The sequence below is a fragment of the Ylistrum balloti genome, unplaced genomic scaffold (assembly GCF_031769215.1).
Source record: "Ylistrum balloti isolate Yb309-2 unplaced genomic scaffold, AGI_CSIRO_Ybal_v1 Utg370026, whole genome shotgun sequence".
NCBI lineage: Eukaryota > Metazoa > Mollusca > Bivalvia > Pectinida > Pectinidae > Ylistrum > Ylistrum balloti.
In genome coordinates this window covers 304,989-323,735 of record NW_026782091.1, presented here as the reverse complement: position 1 = coordinate 323,735, position 18,747 = coordinate 304,989, and the positions used below count along the sequence as shown (strand labels likewise).

The 18,747-nt window shown below is 33.8% G+C and overlaps 1 protein-coding gene across 5 annotated transcripts in view; it reads right to left on the bottom strand.

Moving 5' to 3' along the window:
- The window catches only part of LOC132548770 (trinucleotide repeat-containing gene 6C protein-like), a 28,199-nt gene extending 11,113 nt beyond the window's left edge, over nucleotides 1–17,086 (bottom strand). For 4 of the 5 annotated variants that reach the window (XM_060212659.1, XM_060212661.1, XM_060212662.1 and 1 more), the window contains exons 1-9: nucleotides 4,791–5,024; nucleotides 3,218–3,283; nucleotides 2,931–2,990; nucleotides 2,532–2,570; nucleotides 2,210–2,284; nucleotides 1,680–1,722; nucleotides 1,040–1,123; nucleotides 456–561; nucleotides 91–216 (exon numbers count right to left, since the gene is read on the bottom strand). In XM_060212659.1, coding sequence (XP_060068642.1) covers nucleotides 91–216; nucleotides 456–465 — 136 coding nt within the window. In that variant the 5' untranslated portion in view covers nucleotides 466–561; nucleotides 1,040–1,123; nucleotides 1,680–1,722; ... (3 more) ...; nucleotides 3,218–3,283; nucleotides 4,791–5,024. Of the gene's footprint in view, nucleotides 1–90; nucleotides 217–455; nucleotides 562–1,039; nucleotides 1,124–1,679; nucleotides 1,723–2,209; nucleotides 2,285–2,531; nucleotides 2,571–2,930; nucleotides 2,991–3,217; nucleotides 3,284–4,790; nucleotides 5,025–16,973 lie in introns of those variants that run through there. The other variant, XM_060212660.1, reaches the window with a different exon arrangement.
- Between the last annotated feature and the right edge of the window lie 1,661 nt (nucleotides 17,087–18,747).

Genomic DNA, 18,747 nt, shown 5'->3' with positions numbered 1-18,747 from the left:
AAGTAAACTGCTATATATTAATTGCCAAGATTTAAAGAAACTCGATCTACACTTATGCAACATCTGGAATTTAATGACAAATTCACCTACCAGCAACTGTCCCAGTCCAGCCACTACCTGAAGCTGGAGGACCCTGGCTCCAGCCTCCGTCATCTGCATTTGATCCCGTTCCCCAACTTCCTCCAGCATTCCACTGAGCCCCATGAGGTTTACTCACTGAAATTGGAAATACCTTAAGTTATAATTCCAGAATCTAGTACAATTGAACCATGACTCATCACATTTACACACCAGGACTAATTTTGTTCACAAAGTTTCAACTTATTACAGGACATTGCTGTCAATATCAGAAAATACTTATCAAACAACAGGAAAAGAACAATCATACTACACATTCAATATCAATTATGAAGTTATTATTACAAGATGAATCAGTAAAATATCAGTTGTTCTACCTTCTTGCATCTCCCCGAGAATTTGGCACTTTTCTGATATCAATCAATTCGTTGATCAGAGGCAAAGACTACCTCTAGCTTCAGCACTTCTGCCGGTTCTGAGGAACTGAAATTGAACAATTACAATCAGCTCTGTCACCAATCAGTACCACTAAATGTGATAAATATTATTGCTTGATGCAAAGCCTAAAATCTTCTGGGGGAGGGCTATTCAAAGAGTTAAGTTCAGACTGTGTTGTGCCCTGTAAGCTAATATAAGTAATTACAATATATATTTGTGGCATTTTGTATACTGTCTACATATTGTGTAGATCCATGTTTTGCCATCCCCACTCAGCACAATAATGCTGAAATTATTTAAAAAAACATTGACACCAATGGAGATGTTGCAGCACTTTTTTAGGGGATCCTGTGGGATCAAATATACCCAATTTTTAACTGGACTTATTTCATAACATGGCCCAATTCCATAAATTTAAGATTACTCCTTAAAATTTTCTTCCCAAGTGATCAATTCTTCCTGAAGTGAGATAATAAGGCTCTTTCACAAATCAATTGTTTGTTAATGAGAAAAAAAGACCTACCTTTATCAATGGAAATAAATCCAACTTTTGAAGGATCTGTGTCCTATTGGATCTACACTTGTTCTCCAATGTGGTTTCCTTGATCTACAATGAAATCACATCCTCAACATTAATAATAAACTCTAGTTGACCATAACTTTAAGAAATCAAAAATCATAGTTAATGATCAGACTCAGCTGAACCAATTTGGCTTGTGATTGACTTTCATGATCCCGTTTTAAGGTCGCGGTTTGAGTGGTTTGTGGTGCTCTCATTTTGTTGCACAATTGCATGAAATTGGACACAATCTACTCAAGAAACATATACTATTAAAAGTGAGATTAAAGGTCATCACTATCAGTTTTAATATTTTGATTTGTGACAGTGCATTACTATAATGGACCTACAGAGTAAGTATTTTGACAATGCAAGTGAAATCAGAAAAGATATGCTCCAAAAACTTCCTAATACATTAAGAAAATACTACAACATACCCTAATTTCATTGGGATGGCAACCTTGAAAGAATGGATGAGAAATTTTTGAACTTTCATACAAGGGCAAGTTCTTTTCAATCATAGTGAATTAAGGAAAGTTTTTTAAAGTATTCTATATAATATCACTTCAATATCATTCCCCTCCAAACAAGTTAAATGACCTACCTTTCTCATTGAACCCAGCAGGTTAGTTTGTCCATAAAATATCCTGTAAAACAAGCACAAACTGCTGTGAAGAATGTTAATTAAACTGGAAATATTTTCAATGCAGTAAGCACCTCTTCATGTTTGTTTTTTTAAGCAAGTTACATTCAGAACTATCATGTCTACAATATTCCCCCCAAATTGGAAGTTTACATAAACCATGCCAAAAGCATTGAATAATATATTGCTGTGAAGAAAGTTATCTAAACTGGAAATATTTTCAACCCAGTAAGCACCTCTATCATATTTGGATTTTTTCCCAGCAAGTTCCACTGAGAACTACCATATCTCCCCCAAAAATGAAGGTTTACATAAACCATGCTGAAAGCATTGAACTACAACAGCCATTTATTTCCTCTGGTCGTTCCAACCAATGATACCAGAAAATATTCTTGCATCAATATATCAGTGAAGCATAATCTGAAAATGAAATTTATGCAATATTTATTTATGTCTAGAATTTTCACATCTGAAATATAATGAAGACTCACCTATTTGATATAAAAATGCTGAACGAGTAATAAATATTTAACAGATATGTTACACAACCACAGGCAGCAACTAATCTGGAAAAGAAATCAAATATTTAATAGATAAACACAAAAAAAATCCCTTGACAATTCAATGCCGATAGAATACCTAAACTCAATTTCTAGAGTAGATTTTACCCAAATTACATAGGATACAAAATTTCTACCATATCTAAAATTGAAAATCTAAGAACCAATTGTTGAAAAACATCCCCTTGCACATTTAAAGTGTCTTATTAACATAGATTTCATTTTTGAAGAACAGACCATCATCTAGACTTACCTCATATATATAGTACGAGCTTCTGGTTTTGATATGAATCTGAAAGCAAAATGAGTTTCATGATGAAGAGAATTGAGAATGTCACTAAATTAATTTGTTTCTGGATTTAAACAAAACACAATTTCTTCATTTGCAAACCTTGACTTATTCTTGATGCAAACAACTGCATTTTTATCTTGGCAACATATAGAGCAAAATTTTGTGTAAATGGACATGGGTAGCAAGACTTGCAAGAGTGGAAAATGTCTCAATAGACTATTAGTGATAACAGATTTCATTGTAGTTTTTTGTTTATAACATAAGCTATCTCTACTGATGCAGGAAAAAAATTCAATTTCATAAAATGATTTTTTATTAATCAATTAAGAATAAAAATGGTTTGAAATCCTGAACAATTACCTGAGATTATGGTAATAGGCAGTGATAATATCTTACACAATTTGGCAATCAGGTTTCACTCTGCAAGAGAAAAAACAGAAGTATTTATACAAACATTCTCTTTAAATAAAAGCAGTGGTTATCAGTTGTTCTTGCATTGCAAAAAATTAGCATATTCACCATTCTGTTGTACATTATGAAAAGATGTCTTCACCTAAGGATATTATTATACATTGATCTACTCATTTTCATTAGTTCGTGATACCAATCCATATATTTGATTCAATTTGAATGGTCAATTAATTTACCTTAGAGTACAGGTAGTCAAGATGAAAGATTAAGGCAAGATGAATGTTAAGATCTTTGGATGACAGCTGAAAAAACAAAAGAAACATTTCAAGTATAAAAAATTTGTGCACGTCGATCATATCCAAGATTGCAAGACAAATCATGGTACAAATAATTTGACTGTTGCCTACTTAGTTGCAAACATTTATAAATTGACACACAAAATTCATACTTTATCACCTTTGTTTTAGCAATGCTTACTAAAGGGACGACAGAAAATTGCAATTTTCAATATAAGAAATTATTGGATGGAAAGATGTTTGACATTGCTACTAACACTATATAAAAAGTTAACTACCTATATGTTGCAATTACTACATCTGGTTTTAAGATGGCTTTATTATGAACAGTAAGGGCCATTATTTCTGCAAACATTGCTTTGAAAGCATTTAACAGCATGTGGCATCAGTTGTTTGGTTTGAAAACTTCACGGTTCTGCATTTGCTCAGAAGGTGGCTAAGCTTTAGCTCACATCTCAAAACTTTTACTTCATTACCCTCAGACTTAAAACTATCGTTTACGATTTACTGGCTCAGATGTGAATTTAATGTACACGAATCAGCAAACAAGGTCTATAACAGAAATTCCAGGACATTTTCCGAATATGGATAGCAGAAGTTTGTCAATATGCTGAATCTTTGTTCTAGTATTGAATATTTCACATCACCAAAGTTGTTACTTTTACTTCATAACCCTCAGATAGAAAACTATCGTTTATGGTTTACTGGCTAAGATGTGAATTTTAGGTGCATGTATCAGCTAACAGAATATCCAGAACACATTTTCCGTGTCTTACTTTTATAACAGAGCTTTTATGGAGAATATCTAGGCTTATATTAATATATTTAAAAACCAGGATGCACACTCGGCTGTGTTAAATTCGTGTGTTGCATCTTATTCATAAACGGCCCTTCTAACAAGCCGAAGAATGCAGACGGTCACAGCTCATAATGAAAAGGGGCCTTTATCATTAAATGTCTTATCAAAACATTTTAATTGTAGTACAATATAGCAAAGAAATTAATTAATTAAATTTGTTGATAAAACAAATTGAACGTGTTGGCGGTGATCGAAACACATGATAATTTCTCGCCCAGACTGATGATATAGCCACCATCTTGAATTTTTAATGTTGCCGGCAGCCATTGCTCCGTTCAGGCAAAATGGCTGCCAAAATATTAGTATTTGTCTACTTGTTTTGTTGGAAAACAAATAAAACATACTTGCAATGAGAGTATGCATTGTCACGAAACCTATATGTTACATAGGTGCATATAATATTGAAGCTTGGATTGCACGAAACACGCCGAAATAGAAGACTGTGATGACACGCCAATAAACACCGAAGCTACGCGATTGAACCTTGACCGATTTCACCAGCTGAAAAGCTCTCCCCATGTCCAAATATGATTGAATATTCAGTCTGCTCATTTTCAAACATAATATACACCGAAATGATATAATATTGCAATTAAAAGATATCATAGTCGGTCTTAAAAGAACTAGCAATATCGTCAAACATCGCAAACCTACCTTGAATGTGTTCGGAATGAAAATTTCAATGGCGACTTCCCTGGGCGATGGTTTGAACCCGAGAAAGATTGCACATATCACAGTAACCGCTTACGGAATATACGGCCTAATGGACACGAAATTGAGTATGTACATAGCACCGGAGATGAGGCATATTTGTTGCCAAGATAATAAACTTTTCGTCGTTTTCAGTTCTAAAAGGCCTGTTCACAGGCCGAGTTAGGCAGCAGGCTCATTACAGAGCTGGTTGGTTAACACACGTTTAATGCGCAGGCGCGTGGTCACATGATTTGTATATGTTGAAAACTAAGCAATGCAGACAGAGCAAGTGCTCGACGCACTTTACCAATATTTTTCTTCGCAGTGGGTTTGTGGCGTAGTCAGTAGACAGGTTCCGCGATGGATACTGTTATCATTTGTTTTATTATTAATCATGAACGAAATGCAAACTAAGAAATGACTTGCTTTAAATTTATTTTCTGATGGCCTACCGCAGCATGTAGAGACGACAACGGCTATTTTAAAAGAACAAGAGACGTCTGTAAATATTCATGATATCGATTTTTTTTCTCGTAAGCGTTAGATTTTTCAGTCTTCTTTTAAAAGCCTTAAAAATGAACCTTCTGTGGCCCGATTACTGAATTGGATTGTGAACCGACAATGTTGTCAATTTATGTGTTAAAAAATGCAAATCGCTATTACCAAAAGGAAAGGGGGAAAAAATTTACACAAGAGATCTGCACAAATTGCTGTCAATATTATTATTTTTATATTGGTACCTTAATTTTTGTATAATTATTGAAAATTATTTATTTTGATGATTTTGTTATTTAGTATTTGATTTAATTTCTGAATAAAGTCATATTTTTGAATTATACCTGATTAAGGTAATAATATTTGTTGAAATGTTCAAATTCCATTTTGTTTTGTAAAATAATAATATAAACTGGCATAGCGCAAATCTGTAGGTATAACTTTCCACAATTCTTCTGAATTTAAGTTAAGTGAACCAGTTGAAATAGATTCAATAAGCCCAGGTAGGGGAATAAATGTTACTAAACACTCATGAAGAAGTGTTATCTACCAAAAGGTGGCCAAGTCATCACTTCATTATTATAAAAATACTTGAACCAGTTGAAATAGATTCAATAAGCCCAGGTAGGGGAATAAATGTTACTAAACACTCATGAAGAAGTGTTATCTACCAAAAGGTGGCCAAGTCATCACTTCATTATTATAAAAATACTTTCAGTACAAATAACAGATTGTAACATGGATATGGTTGGATGATGAGTTGACGGCAAATATCTTCCCACTGCCAGGAATTTAATCAGAGGTACTTATTTAAGACCTGCTTTATTATTAAATACCAAGGTGATGTTTTATTTCATTCTGACAGTTGACTTGCATCACTGGACAGATAAGTTAGTTTCATGATCCAGGAGTTGAGAAAACATTAAGAAATTAAGGTCATCAAGCATAAGCTGTGGTCTTGGAAGAAATAGCATTTACTGACATTTTGAAGCTGGCAGTAACTGAATTAAGTCATTGGTTTACCAGAAAACGAAAGAGGATGTGTTTCACAGCTCACAGACTTGACATGTTAGATCATATACACTGTCATACTACTACTTCTTCTGTATCAACAACCGATATAACTGAAAAGACAGCAACCTTTTTACACACATTTGGATAAGATATGTGAAGAATGAATAAATCTTTTATAGCAACTGACTAAGGCAAGTTGAATACCAGTACTACTGTACGAGTTGTAAATTACTAATTCAGAGAGGAAAAAGAGCAGCTGCATCCTGCATTCCCAATGTGTGATTGAAAGAGGCAGCTATAATATACGTATATATATGTGGTCCTGTCCTCGGTGGATACTTCATCAATTATATGACCTATCAAAAACCATTGTGGACAAAAAAAACTATAAACCAAATAGTACAAATGTACCTCAATGTTGATGGTCACTAACACAAAATATTTACCAGCCAATGAATCATTGCGGAAAGATGCAGACAAATATAAAGCACATCACAGAGACACTGCAGTATAATCAAAGTACGTAAGGGTTAACAGTTGTACTGTATTTCTAAATACTGCAACATTATACACATTATCACACCTGCGATTTGGCATCCATCACACATTCCATGCTTTTTACATTTGGCATGGGTCACTAGTTTGAACTACTAATACAAACTTACGATATGAGAATAGACTGTACATATTACTTAACTGTGGACTATGTTATATGCTGTAATGTACATATTGTGGTTACAAGTTGCCCTGAATGAAGCATAGCCAGACGGCTGGCATATGGCCAGACATGGTGAGACGGCTATGGAGTATATTCACAAACTAAAACCACACAGCTATTTTAGCCACTTACCTAATACATAACTACCACAGGTACATATACTGTATGGTTGTTTACCTCTGAATGTATATACCATCTAATACCATATAGTAAACTGAGTACCCCACAGATATACCACTCCTCAGTCTGTACAAAACATAATAGAAGAGACCCATGAAACTGAACAGGAAGTTTATATCAAATCTTATTTGTTGCTATATGGGTACCCACCCGTTACCCTGGGGTTTAATATTTCACCTTTATACATGGATATGTTCACACGATCTAAGAATCCTTCATATCAAATAAGGTTAAAATCTCTTCCTTTACATTGAAGGAGTACTCTTGGAACTACTTAATGTATATACCCAACTTATTTTCTGGTTACTTAGTTATCATGGTAAAATCAACATTTTTCTGCTTCAAGTTAAGTCCACAGTTTTCTCCTTAAAAATTCTATTAAAGTGAATACTAATTAACATGTTGACAATAGAGAGTGTTTACAAACTATGGTTGTATTCTGCAATGTAGAAAGTTAATCTTCAACTGCATGTATGAAGGGTAAGTATTACTGATCACCTAGAAGAAAATATGACCAAAACTTGGTTAATGCAGTGTATTGTATAATGTACTGTAGAATACTACGAGAGATACAGTGAATGTGTAAGGGCCTAATTTTCATATTTAGATTGTACATAGGTATCTCCAGTTCATGTAGTGCTTAGTATGACTGGACTAGGATTTCTTTAATATTCATGATAGATGTATAAAAAAAGACTTCAGCGACATTAACTGAAAATGCGTGGGTTGGTGCGCGTCCCTTTGTGCTGTGACATAAATAGTTATTACTAGTTCTCCACCCAGCAAGGTCTGAGGAGGAAGGAAGTGGAATGTGAACACAGGAAGACAGCTTTACCAGTTACACTTTGATGATGTCATGAACCAGCAAACAAACAAACACATTTAGCCAGGCAGATATTTAAGAAAAAAAACACCTGAGCATTGCCATTATCAGTGGTAAATCAAAGACAAGGACTTCTGAGGGACAAAATGCTTTACCAGCTGAACATCAGTGTCATATCTTGTATGCCATGCATAATTTTGCACTGTATTCCTCAAACTAACAACTCAATTCTGATTTTCTTTATTTCTGCTATAAAATTTGTCAAGGTGTGATCACCTGCTGTGGTGCTAACGTGTCACAATTCTGATGGTACCAGTGTTTATACATGGTTGTGTGAAACACAATTCAAATGTACTGATCAATAATAGAGCCGTGCTAACACCAACAATTTGACTGTCACTTCACTGACCATGGCAAATTGGTCTGTAAAGCTTACAATTGATAGAGATGAGAGAGACTTTATCTATTATAGATTTTATTTGTAAAGCTTACACAACATAGAAAAGACCTTGCATAACACATAACTAGACCTAAACCAGTTCTGATAGTTAAGCATACACAATGTATTAGGACTATTTACTTCATAGTTATATATATATATATAATATGTATGCAAAGTAGGTGTACCGGTACTAGACTATGAGTTGAACTTGCATAGCTATTCAAGCATGTACTGTCTACAAAACTTACAGCTATAAAAGCATTTAAAAATACTAGCATTAAGTATTTATAGCACAACCCCTGTGAATATTTCACAATGCAAACATATTGGATAAATGACGTCATGCTGTAGCATCTGAACCTGATACTTCAAAAAAGTTTAATTGGCTCTCTGCATGAAAATTTATCAAAATATATGTACTATCAAATATTAATTTTATCTACTATATATGCCATATTTCCATTCAAAGTCCTTATGAATTTTAATTATTATACTATGTAAACTTTTTATGGTACAACATATTAGGTGCAGCAACTTTCATAGGATATTGTTATTTTGCAAAAGAGAGAACTGCTTATCCAGGCAAAAATTGTGACTACATCATAGCCATGGTGAATTAATTGTGACTACATCATAGCCTTGGTGAGTTAATAAGTAATAACATCTATAGCTGGAACAAGTGAAAAGTTAATGTGGAGAAATTGGGAGTTTTGTTATAAGAAGTTTATAACTGGCACAGATCAGAAGAGTCCAAACCATTGTACAAATTCCAATACAAATGTTTTGTTAGATATTGTGTATACTCCTATTCTATCACATTTAATGATCTCTCTTGGCATATCAGATACTTTTCATCCAGATTTTACAGTTTGGCCCTGTTTTAGTTTATTGAGCTTACCACTGACTTATTTTCTAATGTATAGTCTGAAACAAGATATGATTTTTTCCCTTTCTTACAAAATATTTGAAAATATTATCAATACTTATTCTTCAACCAATGTTAGATTTCGTGCAGATTATTTCTTCATACGATACATTTCAAGTATTTCCCGACCCATACTTAAACAGTAATATCATTTCTAGACAGTGTGGCTAAATAGATTATTCTGCACTCTCTTCAATAATAACTGAAACTAATTAGAAACAAGTACCGTTTCTAACCTAACTAGCTTACCTGCCTCTATACTTAACGTACAACCCAACTTTGCATTTGGACAAGAAGATAATTAGATTCATCTTCAGTTAAAAAAATTGCTTATTTATTCCCTTGTTTTTAATCTCTGCCACAATATACTGCAGTCAGTAAGTAATACTGCTAATACTTAACATTTTTATTTCAAACCGTAATTGTTTACAACGTTTCATATCTAAATAAAAATGTTTCCCAAACAATGCTTAGAGTGTGTGTGCTACAATCACCAAGATTAATGAAAATAAGAGTGTGTATAGTAATATGTTTAAAGAACATTTTCTCCCCATGTTTAAGTTCAGAGGTTTCTGTTTGAATGTTTCGGAATTTTGAAGACAGTTATTACCTGGATCTTGTTCAGAAATGAATTCTGCCATCAACAAACTATCAAAACTTGAACGATGTGTAAAACAAAATCAATTTATCACAAGCCCAATACTGCCCTATCTTCTTCTCTACCCGTGTTATCTATGTTAATACATAAGCTTTGTACCTGGATAAGACTGACCAAGTTATAAAACAGGTCCTCTATAGTCAGTCACAATACATAGTTATATGTGTGCGAGGGTACATATGTGTATAATCCTCAACTTTTAATATTGTCAAATCAGATTTCATGATATAATATTTGTATGCATACATATATTCATTACCAATACCACCCCCAACCCCTGAACCCTTTTTTCAAAATCATGAAACAAAGGATTTCAAATAATCCTGTCTACCTTAGTTACCTCAGAAACATGATAAAAATTATATATGATACTTATAGTTGTCCAAGATATTACATGCATCTGTCTCCTAAGTGAAAGTGTGTTATTGTCCCAATATAATGATTATAAAACAACGCAGACTGCTTGAGAATCGAGGAAACAAATCTTAAATTTCTCTGATTTTGAATTTTTGTACCTTCATTTGAAAGTAATAGGCAGCACTACGTATCTTAAAAGATATCACAACATTTTCCAAATTTATGTAGGCTACTTGTAGAAAAACAAAACATGCTCCATACATCGGTCTATAATAACTGAATGAGTACATTTACCTCACAAGTATGTGGTCAGGAACTCTTACAATCAGTACTTACCTAAACTTCAGTAACAAGTGTATATGATAGTTAACACTTTTAATAGTAAACAAGATGTGTATGATGTATATATGTACATATCAGCAGAAATAGACTATTACAGGTAAACATATAAATTAACTTAGTCAGCATCGTATAGGAATATTTGTATATTTATACGTTTTCAAAAGTTACCATTCCAGAAAAGTTAAATTTAGATTTTTACAGGACACAGCGTCAGGCATATGCAGAGTTATTTTAATTAAAATGAGTAAAGAGTATACTTTCCCTGATCATAAAATATTGCAGAGATTCATACAAAACACTTGCATTTACAAATATAATGTAAACTTTATAAGATCTAATTAATCACAGAAATAAGCAATTGAAACTTGAGAAATTATATAATTTACTTGCATTTGAAATGAATAGTGTGGCTGGTCTGCATAGCTATAGGTTAATGAAAAGTGTGGTGTCTTAGCCATACATCTTTATTTCTTCCATTGTTGTACTAATATGAAGGTATATTTTCCCACCAATAAGTTAAACTTTTCAATAATGCAGAAGATTTTCATAAACACATTGTCAATAAACATCAAAGCTTCATATGATCAGAGGAATAAAATCAGGCTTTTTGGGGTATTTTGTTTTTAGCATTGGAGTTATTTTTAAATCCCTTGAAGGGACCTTCATAACTAAAAGCAGATATATATACTTATCAAAAACACGCATTGTTTCAATATTGCTTTCAGCCTTGTTTTCCCCCATATAAAACAACATCAAGGTATTAAAGAAGATCAACATATTTCATGTTATGCAGTATAAATATGTTATTCAGTCCCCACTGTGCTACTAAACATTAGCCTTAAGCTTTCAACAACCAAGGTCCTCTGTTGGGCTCCTGAGTGCTAAGTCTGGCTCTGGTGACAATCAATCATGGCAAACAGGAGATAAAAGCATAGGGTGTAAGGGTATTAACAACAAAGCCCATCAATATACAGTCACAGAAAATACATCAGAGCTCTGACTATAGTCCATTAGTAATTAATACAATGAAATATCATTCACTTACATTCAAATTAATTAATGTACCAACTACATGGAACATTTTCCAATTCATTGTTGAAAACTAGACTTTCTAAAAAGTTTGGAGACATCAGCTTCACAAACTAGCTTAGTGGATAAACTGGTATATTTTCTAACTTTTCACATTTTAGAAAGAATGCCACTTTAAATTTTGAGAAGTGATCTTGCTTTGGGTCACATGTCAAATTTGTGTAGACACAAGTAAATATTGCATGGTCTGTGCATTGCAAAATTTACTTGTAGTGGTAAAGAAGACTTATGAAGGAAACCACCACATTTTATACAGCTATTAGTCAAAATATTTACAAGAACCAATAAGATTTGGTATCCACCTCTGACATTACCCACACATTACAATTTGCTTTTAAACTTCAAGATCACAAAACAATAAAAATATCACATCAAGAGTTACAATTCCACAATGTTATCCCCAAGAACAAAGGCTGCATATGCAAAATATGAAAAAGAAGGATTGCATTAATGATAGGATATCACATCAAATGCTAGCTATTTCATAGCTTACTATAACAGCAGCAGACTTGCATTCAAATTTTACTTATTAGTTTTAGTCTCCCTTCACCATTTTACAAATAAATAATGTCATTTCCATGATGGAAAATTACATTCAATATCTGCAGATTTTATATGAGAATTGATAACCTACATTACAACAAGAATTGCAAATTTAATTGGTAATTGAATCTTAACATCATAATACACAGCCCAGTGTCACCAAGTTGTCCTACATAGGTAGATATTGGAAGTATATGAAAACAAGACTAGAAGTACTTCCCTTGATCTCTACACTCAGCTCACTGACTAGTATACATATTTAATACCATTGTGCTTTGGTATCAGTTCAATAAAAAAAATGCCCAGATAGCACCTTCCTAGCATAGTCTAGCTGAAGCATTTGTGACACAATATGTATACAAGATTTTTGACGCCCGCATGATGCCATCCATGTGTCACAACAATATACATGAGTGTATGCATTCTTTCCAATATTGCTCAATGCTGGATATGCAGGATGATAACAGGCTGACCTGCAAACTAAGTTACTGCTTGACTTGCAATAAACGAGGGCAGTCACTGTAACAGGGTTGGGAACCCCACCAGGCTTCTTGACTGATAGAGCAGTCTTTAATCCTGCAAGTAACAAAATTATGCAAAACCATCTCAACAATTGAGTCTACAAATAATCATTAATGTGCTAAGGCCTAGTTGTGTGCCCTTGTCATATATGTTTGAGGGACCCCTTTGATGATAATTCTGAATGCTACACAGAGCCCCTTTTCACTTAAATTACTTGCCCTCCAGAGAGCCTGGGAAACACTTAAACAGTAATCTCTGGTCTAAATGTTCACAATCTGCCTATTAAATTTTTAATGCTGGATGAAGTGCATAAAAGCTGATGTCTTTAAATTCTACCATTAGTATCTGTACAATAAGCTATGTTTATCTTCTTCTGCACCTGTGCAGCACCAGGTAGCTAGGCATTGTGGTTTAAACAATGACATAGAACCCTTAATGCCTTTTTCAAAATTTGGATCGATAAGCATGGAGTAAATCCCAGACACAATTCCAGCATTCATCATTTGTTATCACCTTCAGTTGATGAAGAAGTTTAAGAAAACTATTTCATTACTCTTTAACCTTGACCTGACCATTGTAGCGATCTTGTTCTGGAGCACAGCTTTTTTAAAATTTTGATCCATGAGAGATGATCAGATTCACATACACTGTATATGTAATTATCTGCTTCCAATAATTAATAACCCAATCTAGAATGTAAACTTTAAAGAGCACAGTTACTGTTGTCGTTAATCCATACCACTCAAGAATAATTTTGTGCATTGGCAGTTTTTTGGAGAAATGGATCCCAAAATTACAAAATTTGTTTAATTAATCCAATCTTCATCTCTGGTCACAGAAAATAGGTTGAATTCTGCCTTCATTGGCCACTACTCTTCGGAGCATTTGACTCTCTTAAGTACCTGTCTAGAGTCTACAGTTATACAAGGTATCAATTCAAAGATAGTCTGTGATATGCATTATCAAATGTCCCTTCGATCAGTCTACCAAGTCTTGTGGCATATCAATGTGTCTATTTAAACACAATATTGTATATATACCATGTATGATTATAGACCCACAGTATGTAAACATCAGTCTATTTTCAAAGCTATTGATATCTTACATAGTGAAACATTGATCTATGATGCCATAAATCACCTTTAAGATTTCAGACGGTGTAAATGGTGGTGCAGTTCCTTGTTGGTCAATAACAGTGTATTTCTCCTAACACAGCTCAGACTTGTTTTATTGTATCAAATTGTTCTATCCATCAATTACATATCAAAACAACATATTATTTAAACTTTACATCGAGTAATTACATAGGGTTTTCCCTTTGCCTCCACTTTACGTTTGTGTCTGTATCGAGGCAAAATGAACTGAAATCATAAACATGGCCAGAATACTTAGACCTTTTTTTTTCTCAATGTGATCATACAAAATCTAGAAACAATATTTCCAATTTCCAACAGGTGACAACTTCCCAGAAAAACAATATGTTTTCCTGCATTATCATAATTACTTATTGACCCAAGTGTAATTAGAGACAAATCTCTGGTGCAATTGAATACACAATGCACCAGTGTATCCTGCTGTACTTAAACCATATCCTAATGTTCACCTTACTACATCAATAATCTGTTTGAAATTTTTCCAGTAATCACAAACTTAAACAAAATAGTAGACAATGTATATGTGACACTCATGTTAACATCGTGCTGATCCAATTAAATCAAGTTTATTTCTTTTTTCCCAGGACAGTTTTATCTCTTTCAATTTTAATCATATAGTTCTGTCCTTAAAAAGGAAATAAAACTAAAATAAATCTTGACTGATTGAAGTATATTCTTTATCAGCAGAGCATGACTGATGAGGATACTACTTTATCTTATGTAACTACCTGACCAAAGATCCATTGTATAAATTGATTATGTGGATTACAGGCATAAACAACCAACCCAACCATGTCAGTGTGTATCAGTAAGACCCAGCAAAACTTACCATTCTAGCATTGATCTTTCATTGATCTTATAACCTTTTCACAGAGAGCTGAAAATTTCATGATTTTTTCACTGTCGCTTCACAGTCTATCAGGCATTCGGTTTGATGTTTATTATAGTCTACTTCAGAAGATGAATACTTGATGTGAATAAATAATCATCTTCATAACATCGCTTCATGGTTTATCAACTATTCAATTCTCAAGCTGTTTTAAGGTCTATATGAGATACTGGAGCTTTCATATTCCTTTGCATAAACTACATTCTTTCACTCTTGCTCCTTGCAATCGGTTGATCTCTAATAAATTAATTGCTTGCTGGATATTGGTAGTTTGTTGTTCTGTGATGACAACGAAGGTGATTTCCACAGTATTTAGGAACATGGTTTAAAAACAAAATATTTGTAGTGAATTTTTATGCAAAATAATGTGAACCTTTTCTTGACCACATCAATTATATACATATTGGATCCAAGGAATTTTCAGTTGATTGATGTGTCAAAACTCCTACATAGCTGCACTGTAAATGCCACAGACTAAAGCATAACTGAATGATTACCATATGTGTTAGGGAGATTTCTCATGCCTTGTGCCTATAACACTGAATGTTACGGTCACAGGTTACTGTACCCATCCCTATGGTTCACAAAGATATGTTAGCCTTGGTCTTTGTAGCTTCTGATATCCAATATATTGAAACATATATGATTGAACATAATATCTAAAATTGAAGAACCTTACTATACAGATTATGTAAGGAAGCAATGGAATAAGTCCACCTCATCAAAACACCATTTCTTCCTCTGTAGATAATACATCCTGCACTGAGACTTCGACAGTGTGTATGTGAAACTGTGACTTACTCAATGTTGATGTAAAACAAATTAAGTTTGATGACATAAGCCAAAATATTTGCTCCTAATAGATATACAGTTCAAAACTTCAACAATATAACAGCAATTTTATGAATGTTTGTAAAAACTTATAACAGACACAATCATTTATCTAAACATCAATAATTCTTTTGTAATATTCAAATACAAAAAAAGTAGGATTAGAGTTACAGCTGTTTTTGTCATTGTTGAATACAGCAAAAAATTATGTGGTAGATGTATTCTGATCATCGCCACATAGTTACAACTGTAGTTATCTGCAGGCATCACTGTTAGATCAAACATTAATAAAAAAAAAAAGACAAAAATCAAATGCAACAACTTGATGCTCTTCCTTTATTCATTTCATTTACATTATAATTTCAGATGGTCATTTCTTTAACAAACATTTATAACTTCTGGGGTGGTTCTTCTACAACGCACTATTGCCCTTTGAATTGATCAGACAATTCATAATGACTTATCATTGGCAACAACATCTGACTTACTAAGATTAAGATTTTCTTTTCATAATTTGTGTGAATCAAAAGAAATTACTCAAAAATTTGGCACACAATATCTGAAAAATTGGTAAATGTCTTCAGAATTTAAAATCTATAATCAAAAGCAGTTCCACTTTGGGCGGCATGTTAGTTAGTAGGGGGATCTGTAACATAATGAGGTCCTTTTAAATATCTAATGCATGAAAAGAGAAAAAGAACACAATTTAAACACCATGATTTGATCAAATGTAACGTGTTGGTTTTTTAAAACTGCAAACAATACCTTCTACTGAAAGCAGGCAATGCAAACCTTAGCAATGATAATGCATTTAAAGTCATACAATAGGAAAGTACAATTTCCCTCTTTTGGGCCCCACCTTTTTTTTTTTTATCGCAACAGAAAAATATATTGTTTACTGGAAACTTGGCGGTAATTCAGGTCTGATTATGAAGTCCCGACATGGAAATCATGTGTCAACATCGATGCCATGCATAACATGGTCCAGTGTCTCGTCTTCACTTAATCTACAGGCTTCATTTATGCGTATCAACAACCACCCGAGTGCATTCACGCTATGTAATCGGGTCCCCGGCTCACGGCTGGGAACAGCTGCACTCGTTGCACCGTCAACATAACAGAATTTTTTGTGTCTACAAAGGAAAACACCTCGCAATCTTACCTATATTTCTATAGCGTCGCTTCAGAGTGGCTCCAGTTGATGATCTACATGATTGTTGAACCAATACAGGTTTACTGCGTCACGCCAACTTGCCATAAAACAGGTGGTCACACTGCAGACGTCTTCGGTCTCTGCAGTCTCTTGGTAAAAATATGGCTACCTTACCATATTAACACACGACCCTTCAGGCGTGGTGTATGTAGGATTGAGGTAAATAGCATTTCTTTGTATTGATTATCTCCCTTATACCACACAAAAGACCACAAAGAGTTAAGAACCACCGACATCAAAAATTAAAGTATACGTGTCATGTGTATATGAAATTTGTTGGTTTCTGTCACCCATCTATTTAACATTCTTGCATTGGCTATTTTTTAATAATAATCATAATGAAAACTCCACTAAATGGAAATGTAGGAAGGTGATGGTGATGATAATCAAGATAAAGAAAGCAAAGAAGAAAGACCAAAATATCTTAAAATATTTCCAATAAAATATCATTTTTATACTTTGGCCGCTGCAGTCGCCCTATGTGATTTATGACCACAAATCTGGTACGTCCCCTTTTTATATATAAAGCCAGATTGGGTTTCAAATGCTTGGAACAATATTGACATGCGAGTTTTAGATGGAGCTTTCCTCTACAATTATATCCTTGGTGGGTGTAAATGGGAGTTATTTTACCATACTGTAAACTACACGTACTACCGCTACCGCGGAATACTGTGCCATGTTTAAGCCTATGAGGCCTAGTTATCATAAAACAAAATAGAATTAACAGTGTATGATAAAAAATAGCTTAATTCATTCATTTCTTTATTTTTTCTTTTACAGCTCTCCTTTTTTACTTTCCCATGTTAGACTAGTACTAATATTTAGCATACCAATCTGGCTTACACCAAATTAAAACAAACGTACGTGAATTTGTATTGATGAAGATTTCTGTGTCAAAAATGTGTGTATTTTCTTCAATAGCTAGAATAACAAACAACGTTGCCTCTGAAGTGGATAATCGCCGTCTTATTTGTATATGCAAACAAAACTACGCACTGTGCATACCAAATACTTTGGACCGCCCGATATACGAATCGACTTCGTGGAATTAAGAGATAAACTGATAGGGATAATGGTGTAAACATCTTAAACTGGTTACGTGAGTTTCGCCTGCGTCTTCGTGGGGAAAAAAGCCGAAATCAAAATAGGATTGCCGTATCGTGCAACATTTTCTGTCCTACCTATCAAACGTGTTCCACGTGTGTTGTTTCCCTTGATATATCGTTTAACATTCTAGAACTCTGACTGGATGGAATTTGAAATAAAATTTTGCTAGGACACATACCCGATGTGGGTTTACTTTATGGATGTCGTATGTATATGACCTTGCCGTAAGCAACATTGGGGAAACAAAAACGAATGTTCAACATCTACTGCATTGTAATGTCTTCATCAATGTGAAATTCCGAATTTTACACGTTATCCCCATTTTCTGATCGTAAGAGGCAACCAAATGTCGGATGTTTATTCTCTCTTTCCTCACAACATTTTTCTTATTTTTTCAGCTTGCTCAGCAAAACCATTGAGTGCTCCAGTGAGAGGAATAGACACCGCACATTCTTCGTTGCATTGCGCTATTATGATTAATATCTAGGGTCGATCATACTTTCGGTTGCTATGACAACAGTTGTTATCATCTTCGTTCACGTGTTCTCAAACAAAAGTCATCAAGGCGTGGACAGTTGAGCCATAGAAAAATAATGTTTTGCGTTTTGCGCGA